Source organism: Durio zibethinus, chromosome 10 (assembly GCF_047325235.1).
Source record: "Durio zibethinus cultivar Kanyao isolate XHJ-2024 chromosome 10, ASM4732523v1, whole genome shotgun sequence".
In the NCBI taxonomy this organism is placed as follows: Eukaryota; Viridiplantae; Streptophyta; class Magnoliopsida; order Malvales; family Malvaceae; genus Durio; species Durio zibethinus.
This window is the reverse complement of record NC_143171.1, coordinates 26,049,856-26,059,016: the sequence shown is the minus strand read 5'-3', so window position 1 is coordinate 26,059,016 and position 9,161 is coordinate 26,049,856. Positions and strand designations below refer to the sequence as shown.

At 35.0% G+C, this 9,161-nt stretch overlaps 2 protein-coding genes across 2 annotated transcripts; both read left to right on the top strand.

Annotated features, from left to right (window-relative positions):
• The first annotated feature begins 953 nt into the window (after nucleotides 1–953).
• Nucleotides 954–3,813, top strand: LOC111292111 (uncharacterized). Its single transcript, XM_022884332.2, has 5 exons — nucleotides 954–1,278; nucleotides 1,456–1,505; nucleotides 2,584–2,707; nucleotides 2,815–2,922; nucleotides 3,031–3,813. The coding sequence occupies exons 1-5, from the start codon at nucleotides 1,104–1,106 to the stop codon at nucleotides 3,648–3,650; spliced, it is 1,077 nt and encodes a 358-aa protein (XP_022740067.2). The 5' UTR covers nucleotides 954–1,103; the 3' UTR covers nucleotides 3,651–3,813.
• A 2,675-nt stretch (nucleotides 3,814–6,488) lies between these two features.
• On the top strand, nucleotides 6,489–8,915 carry LOC111292371 (uncharacterized). The gene is made up of 5 exons (XM_022884723.2): nucleotides 6,489–6,793; nucleotides 6,905–6,954; nucleotides 7,667–7,790; nucleotides 7,917–8,024; nucleotides 8,155–8,915. Exons 1-5 carry the CDS (start codon nucleotides 6,619–6,621, stop codon nucleotides 8,772–8,774), a joined length of 1,077 nt encoding a protein of 358 aa, XP_022740458.2. The 5' UTR covers nucleotides 6,489–6,618; the 3' UTR covers nucleotides 8,775–8,915.
• Nucleotides 8,916–9,161: the final 246 nt, after the last annotated feature.

Below are 9,161 nucleotides of genomic sequence, written 5' to 3'. Positions count from 1 at the left end.
AGCACACTCAACAATCTAATAATTAGACTGTATGGTAGGGGGACAGAATGTTGGGGGCATTTAATGGTCTAAAGGGTATAATGGTCTTTTTCTTCATTAGAAGCCCCAGGTAGATAGCAAAAGGCATTTCGAATATCATGTCAGGTTGGCTTGACACACTCAATGCCACATCGGCTCAGCCATGTCATTATTGTACTTTATTGACCCTGTAACTCTTATCCATAAATATAAGCATTTAGGCTTTATCATCCTAAGTTCCATCTTGTCTTAACCTTTTATCTTTTTCTCATTTCGACCTCATTCATCCTGATTTGTGAGTCGGAGTATAAATGCAAAAAACACTCATTACCTTTGCATTTGATCTGCTCACTCTCTTTTTGCTTTCTGTCTTTCAAAAATATCTCGAAACTCAACACAAACAAGATGCATGGTCATTATACTCTTGAAATTTTTAACAATTGTTTCAATATCGGATGGAACCTATAGCTAGGCTCTTCATAATATCATGCGCATAATTCCTCCCCCCCCGCCCCCCGTAAAAGTCTTCCTGCAAGGGAATACATAACCGTCAAATTTCAATTTGAGATAAAGAATCTTAGCAAATGTTGGAAAACTACTATTTCAATCCAATGTATTCATTGGCTAACAACTCACCAAGTCACCATCTATTTTTTTTCTTCATAACTGGAAACCTAAAACTATGACACCAAAAGCTACAGTTGATTCCTGAAGGGTCACAATAATAAATTACCAAAAACCATCACTTCTAGTTTCAGTATCCGACTATCTGAATTAGAGATCTGGAAAGTCCACATTTGGGAAACTTCATTTAGCCATTCAACTGCGGAATATAGAACATTTTATCTAGACAATCCACGTGGGGGACCCCTCAAATTGGACAATGAAATATCATTAAAGCTGTGTACCCTTCACGAAGTCAAAACAGACAGTTCAGCTAAGACTCTTCTGTATCTTAATTGGGATAATATTTTATAACTCTTCTTTTGTTTTATTTTGGTGTTAAATAAAGACTTAGACTCTCTCTTATTATTCCTATAAATGACTTTGGAACTCATCTTCCTTGTCTCATTGTATTCCAAATCATGGCTAATATATCTTTCTTGTTTCCTTTGCTCCTTATAGTTGCTTTGATAATTGCCAATGGCTCTGCAACAAAGGAGAAGGTAGGGATATATAAGCTCAAGACAGGGCATTTGACTGTTAAGTTCACCAACTGGGGCGCAACTATTGTTTCTGTTATCCTCCCTGACAAATATGGTTAGTTGCTGTTAACTAGAAGTAATCATCCTTTTAAGTTTCTCCATTTTCTTGATTACATGTTTCAAGTTCAATATCAGTTTCAATTTTCTTATCTGTGTGAAATTTTCTCATTGATTTTATTTAATGGAGGATGTTCTTCTTATGCTATCCATTGGTTGTTCTGCTAATTTTCAGGCAAACTCGGAGATATTGCTCTGGGATATGATTCAGTGGATGAGTATAAGGTAAGTTTCTGCTCTCTATTTGCAGCCTTTTGCCGGTTTCTTGCTTTTGCTTTGCTTTGTGAATGGAAAATCACAGTTTTTTTTGGGAGAGATTCTCATTGCTGTCTCTCTTTCTCTATCTTAATCACACATGCTAAAGTGGGTCCACTCCTGATTGCTCCCTCTAAGAATAATAATTAAAGAAAAGGTTACAGCTGGATTTGCCCTAAAATCTGTCCATAATATGGCCTCAGTAAGATCCACATGTTGGTGTTATCAGCTTGGATACATTAAAATATATAAATGGTAGTGAGTGACTAAGGCAGGTCTTTTCTCTAGTATATACTATAATTTATTTCGTTTGTTTGGCTTGTTGACCTTTCTTTCAACTTTCCATCTGTTCCACCAGAGATTCTAACATGAACTTCCATCTCATAGAAAATCTCCAAAAAGAACAGCAATGCATTTGAATTTATTATTGTAAATTCAACTTTGTAATTTATGTTTTGGTTTTTGCCTTGTCTTCAGAAAACTTACTGATAGAATAGAGTGATTGCTTTAAAATCCAATAGCAAACTAACTAATTTTCATGGTGGGCAAATTCTGATGATACTCTGCTGTTAGACATTTATCCTAAGAAAACTTGGTAACTAGTGATAAATTTTATAATTTCAAGGTTCAGATTATAGTCTAATTTAAGAAAATTTATATTTTATTTGGAAGCTTGATTGAAAACTCTCAGTATATTCTTATAATTATTTTGTCTTCCTTTTTGCCATTTTTAATTAGATATTTATTGTAACCATTCTTATAGTACTTTGAAAGGTCAATCCTTTCTTTTGAAAATTGTCTTATTGATTTAGTGCATAGCTTGTATTGGTTGAAATAGGATAATACTTTGACAAGTCAATCTGAAAATCTCTTATTTTGCCTAGTTTTCATATTTGTACAAATATTCTTTAGCTTCTTATCTCATCAAAAATATTTCATTTACAAACAAATTTATTTTCCCTATCTATGGCCTTTTTCACATTATGATGCAGTTAATATTTCATTAATTTCTTTCTTTTTTTATGAAAAAGTTGGTAATTTTCTGCAGAATGATACTTCCTACGTTGGTGCCGTTGTTGGAAGGGTTGCTAACCGGATTGCTGGGGCTCAATTTACTTTGAATGGAGTCCATTACAAATTGATCCCAAATGAAGGCAAAAACATGCTTCATGGTAAATTAATTCTTCATTTTCATCATTATTTCCTATTTCACTTACCAAAACTAAACAAGTTTCTGTTCTGATTTTATGTTGTAATTTGTAATATAAATGAACATTAGGTGGCCCCATTGGATTCAGTGATGTTGTCTGGAAAGTGAAGAAATATAAGAAAGATGGCCATGCTCCTTCCATTGTCTTTGCCTATGACAGCTATGATGGTGAAGAAGGTCACCAGTGAACTATTTTTACCAATCCGGGCTTCGAAATTCATCAATGTTAGTAATTAAGGTGGAGAAAATTTTCGTCTGATATTTCGTTTCTTGTATATTTCACAGGATTTCCTGGTGCACTCAAAGTCACTGTGGCCTATACCCTTCTCCCTGACTACAAGTTGATTGTGACAATGAAAGCCAAAGCTCTAAACAAGGCTACTCCTGTAAATCTAGCCCAACATACATACTGGAATCTTGGTAACCACAACAGTGGTGATATCCTATCAGAAGAAGTCCAGATTTTTGCTTCCCACTACACCCCTGTCGATAGCCAGCTCATTCCCACTGGAAAATTTGCAACTGTAAAGGGAACTCCATACGATTTCCTCCAACCCCACAGTGTTGGAAGCAGAATCAACGAACTTCCTAGTGGTTATGATATCAACTACGTACTTGATGGTGCTCCTGGAAAGATAAAGAAAGTAGCTGTGGTGAAGGATAACAAATCTGGAAGAGTTATGGAGTTGTCGACAAATCAACCTGGTGTGCAATTTTATACAGCAAATTTCCTGAACGATGTGAAGGGAAAAGGTGGATACGTTTATCAACCTCATGCAGCTTTATGTTTGGAGACTCAAGCTTTCCCTGACTCCGTCAATCACCCCAACTTCCCTTCAACTATTATTTACCCTGGAAAGAAATACAAGCATGTTATGCTGTTCGAGTTTTCGATTTCATCCTAGACAAACCTGGTGTGTCAAACCATTACCACAACCACTTATATCTTTGTTTCAGTCCTTTTAATGTTCTTGTTGTAGAATCATAAAACTTGAAACAAAAATGTATTCCAGATTTTAACTTTTAACAATCTAATTCCCAAGATGGGAAATAAACTTGTTTTAGAGCAAGTAATTTTGTGATTTCTTCAGTAGAAAGAAACTTGTTATGCTTTGATCAAGTAGTGAACAAAATCAAAAGATTTAGAAGTGATTGAGGATGTGAGTATGAATCAATTGAATTTAATAAATTTGTACAATCTTTGGGTATTATCAATGAGACTAGGAAACAAATTCTTGAACTATACAAACTAGGAAAAATTATTAAATGTCTAAAACAAAGAGACGCGAAATCAGCCTGGCAATACTAGCACTTTCAGCAGCAGAAGCAGCCTTGTCTTGGGCAGCAAACCTTGTAGCAAGCCGCCAAAAGGACTGAAACCGAGCATTAGCACTGAAATCATAACCATCATCAAACACCTTAGCCAAAGTGTCAGCAATCACACCTTCTCTCAATCCATAACCAGAAACCAGCATCTCTTTAATCCCAAGCAAATCAAATATCTCCTCCAACAAAATCCCACCAGCAACAATTAATGGACTCTGACCTTCTCTCGAAAACCCCATCTCTCCATGCTTTCAGCTCTTTTCCTCCCCTGCATAACCTCTCAACAACACTCTTCAATTCCTCTCTGCTAAACCTCCTATCCATTTTGCATTCCCTAAACAAAGCCTCATTATTATAAAAAAAAATCCAATTCATATACTCTGAAAATTGCTTTTTCAATGGCTCTTATTGTCCCTGATGAACCCACAGCTACTTCAAAGCCAAAGTTTTTAACTTTCTCGACTAACCCTGATTCCTTGACTACGTTCCTTACATAGTCCCTCATATTCGAAACTCTGTCAGCGTCTTTATCCCCGAAATTCTGTTGAGACAAAGTTACGTGACCAAGCGTCAAAGACATACAAAAGTCAACCTTTCCACGTGATCCAGTAGCAAACTCAGTTGACCCACCTCCGATATCAACGTTCAAAACCAAATGATCGAAAACATGCAGATATTGTAGGGCACCCAGTAAGAAAACCGAGCTTCTTGTTCACCTGATAAAACTTCAACATTGAACCCGGTGGATTCAGCGACCGAGTCGATGAACCGGGCCTTGTTTCGGGCTTCACGGACAGCCGATGTGGCTACGCAGCGAGTGTGGAGAGATGGGACATGGTGGGTTTGAATGAGTTTGTTGAATTTTTTAAGTGATTTGAGAGAGAGGTGTTGGGAATGGGTGGAGATTGTGGAAGAAGGCGAGTCACGGCCTAAAACGAAGGGTTCTTTGACGGTTAAAATTGGGACGAATTTGCCTGGGGAATGAGCTTCAACTATCAGAAGTTTGAAGGCATTCGTGCCCATGTCAATGGCAGCAAACAGACAGTCAGCCATGGCGAAAGTTTTATTTAATTTTTAGTTTTCTTTTGAATTCCCTCTATCCTTTTATAGTGATTATCTCCTTTTTGCTTTAGGATAATAAAGTTTGGATAGAGAAGTAACATTGCCGTCGCTGAAAAGAAAAGGAGAACTAATGGGCTTGGTGACATTGATCAGCTGATCATTGCCTTTTCGTTTGGAAGGAGAAGCAACAATGCCGTCGCTGAAAATAAAAAGAGAATTAATGGGCTTTGTGGCCTAAAAAATGTCAACAAAAGGTCCAAATGAATAAATGAATATTGTTCATATTAACTTCTTCGTTTGGGTTGGGCTTGGAGTGGATTTAAAGAATCACAGATCCAAAATTGGATTAGTTTTTTTAAATAAAAATTTTATGCGATTATTAATTTTTTTTTTAGTTCACTATATTTGGATTGTTTATTTTTCATAAAAAAACTTTATATTTCTTATAATTTAAATGCTATTATGATAAGTAAATAACTATAAATTATTTCAAGGTATATAGAGTAAGAAAGATGAGATTATAATTGGTTAAATTTTTTATTAGAAATATTTTAACATAAGTTTATTTTAAAAAATTAGAGAAAATTTAAAATAAATAAATATTTTAAATACAAAAATAAGCAAAGGAATGAATAAAATAATAAATACATTTTCATAGACATAGAAAATACAAAAATGTCTCAAAGCAATCTTACTTTTTTAAACATAAAACAATGAGTAAAGTAGTAAAATTTTCAGCACCTAAATAATAGTAAATACTCATTTTAGTAACCAATTCAAAACCGAGAAAGGAATTCTAAAACAAGAAGAAATTTTTAAGTATACTATTCAATAGCTCCACCAATGATGTTAAAATATAGATTTTTATGTCAAATTTTGAATAAAAATGATATTTTCTGAGTATCTAATTCTCTCCAAGTATGTTATGAGTTTTTTTTTTTTGAATGATTTTGATCAAAATTTGATTCATGATATAGGGGGGAGAAATATCATCAAGACATGTTAATCAAACATTGAAAACTATTTCAACCCAATGTTTTCATTAGTAGTGAACTCACCATCTGATGTTTACTTCATAAATGACAAGTAAGAACCTAAAACCATGAGAGCAAATCAGCCAAAAATCATTTGTCTAATTGATTTCTGAAATGTTTTATTCAGTTACCACCATTTTCAGTCACTTCAGATTTTTTGAAATGAGAGGTGGAAAGTCCACAATCAGTCCAAGTGGGGAGCCCAAATTTGGAGAACAAAGATTGGTAGAAAGCTGATTCCTTCACCAAGTCAAAAACAAAACAGTTAAAAGCTTGGAAACCACACGGGCACCATATCTAAAAACAACTACACTTGACTATATTTAGATAAATGATTATCCTTGCATCAGTTTCCTATTTTTGTGTTCATGAACTTCTTTCTCTCTTCATATTCCTATAAATTCCTGATCAGGAACTCACCTGTCAATCTCCATTTCTGTTGTTTGAAAACATGGCGAAGATTTCTTTCTTATTTTCTTTTCTGCTTGTGGTTGCTTTTGGTTTTGTCAATGGCTCTCCACCAAAGGATGCAGTAGGAATTTATGAGCTGAAGAGAGGAGATATGTCTGTTAAATTCACCAACTGGGGTGCAACTATTATCTCAGTTGTTCTTCCTGATAAAAATGGTTTGTTCCCTGGTCTCTTTGGTTTCCATTTTTCTTATCTATTTACATTTCCTAATGGAAGATGTTCTTATTTATGCATATTTTTTTTCATTTTTTCCGGCTTTTTTTCAGGGAAACTGGGTGATGTTGCTCTTGGGTATGATACTATCACGGACTATATGGTAAGTTTTTCAATTTCTTCATTTGCGGCCTTTACTTGAAGCGTGATTTTGCTTTGTCAATGGAGAAGCACTGAGTTTTTCTTTGGGAAATTCACAATGCTGTCTTTTTCTCTCTCAAACACTCTAAAGTGGGTCCTGACTTAAATACAATATAAGTAGACAAATATTACAGGCTCACAGCTAGCTAGATTGTCTATATAATACCCTGTAACACAATATTTTCATTTTGAAGAATCTGACCAAATTGAAAACCTGGGTTTTGGTTTTGACTTTTGTCAGCTTTGATTCTTTAAATAGTATAAATGTCAGTAATATTGGGCCAGTCCTTGCTTGGTATAATATTAATCCATTAGCTTGATTATACAATGGATAGTAACCTTCTGTCATTTTATTTGCATGACTTGATTCTATTTCAATTTTCCATCTTATACACATAAATTCTTCAGGGAGTAAAATCCGAAAAATGCCACTCCCAATTCTAGTGATCAAAGTGCATAGGCCTATTTTTAATAAAAAGTCCTAAGTTTTCCTAAATTTAACCAATGTTTTACCCCTATAACACTATGATAATCTTGAAGATGAGAGAATTTGAAATTCTTTCCTTTTTACTGGGTGGTGCGTGGTTGATTTGATAAAAAAATTATCTTTACGTTCTTAAGTTTGGTACTAATTCTCCTCTCTATTTACTCAAACTTGATATAAACTTCTGCAGAATGATACCACATACTTTGGTGCTCTTGTTGGACGTGTTGCAAATCGAATTGGAGGCGCAAATTTTGTTTTGAATGGAACCGAATATAAACTGGTGGCTAATGAAGGAAAAAACATGCTTCATGGTAAGTTAATTCTTCATTCCTAGCTTAATTTTTTCGAATTTTCTCTGAAAATAATATATATAAAAAAGTTCATGAAATTTCTTATTTCTGTTCTGATTTTTTGTGTTGCAATTTGATGAACATTAGGTGGCCCTAAAGGATTTGGTGATGTTGTCTGGAAAGTGAAGAAGTATAAGAATGAAGGTCATGCTCCTTTCATTCTCTTTGGCTATCACAGCTACGATGGTGAAGAAGGTTAGTGCATGACTACTTTTTCCAATCCAATCAAGCTTCCAAATTCATCTATGAAAATGAGAATATGGTCATTTTCATTGCAAAGGATTGCTGGGGCTAATATTTGATTTCTTCTTGTATATTTTAACAGGATTTCCTGGTGAACTTAAAGTTACTGTGGGCTACACTCTTCTCCCTAAGAACCAGTTGAGTGTGACAATGAAAGCCAAAGCTGTAAAGAAGGATACCCCTGTGAATCTAGCCCAGCATACATATTGGAACCTTGGTAACCATGACAGTGGAGATATCCTGTCTGAAGAAATCCAGCTTTTCGCCTCCCGCTACACACCTGTTGATAGCCAGCTTATTCCCACAGGCAAACTTTTGCCTGTGAAAGGAACTCCATATGATTTCGTCAAACCTAACACAATCGGAAGTAGAATCGAGGAACTTCCTAAAGGTTATGACATTAACTATGCCCTTGATGGTACTCCAGGAAAGCTGAATAAAGTAGCTGTGGTGAAGGATAAGAAGTCTGGAAGAGTTATGGAGCTGTTGGCCAATCAACCTGGTGTGCAGTTCTATACAGGAAACATGATAAAGGATGTGAAGGGAAAAGGTGGATTCGTCTATAAAGCTCATGCAGCACTATGTTTGGAGACTCAAGGCTTCCCTGACTCTGTTAATCACCCCAACTTCCCTTCACAAATTGTTACTCCTGAAAAGCCTTACAAGCATAACATGCTTTTCAGGTTTTCAATTGCTCCATAGATAAAACTGACCTGATTAATCATAAAACCATTTCCTATGAAGAAAACCGAGACTCGAACTTCGAATTGTTCTTAATACCTTATCATGAGACTTGAACAATAAAGTAATCTGATTCTGGCAGTTCCTGTATGGCAACTAAAATTGTCTTTAACAATAATTTTCTTTTGTGATTTGATCAGGGAAAACAGACATGTTTGCTTTCATTAATTAAATAAATACTACAGTAATATTCGGCAAAAGAGTCGTGTCAAGCATGACTTATCCTTCAAATTTAATAAGATGTAATATTTTATTTCTATTTTTTCAAGATTGCAAGTAACCCAGTAGACCTTCAGCTAGCAAGAGTAAAAAACATTAAAAAAAGTCCAATCTAAGCTACCCAAACCA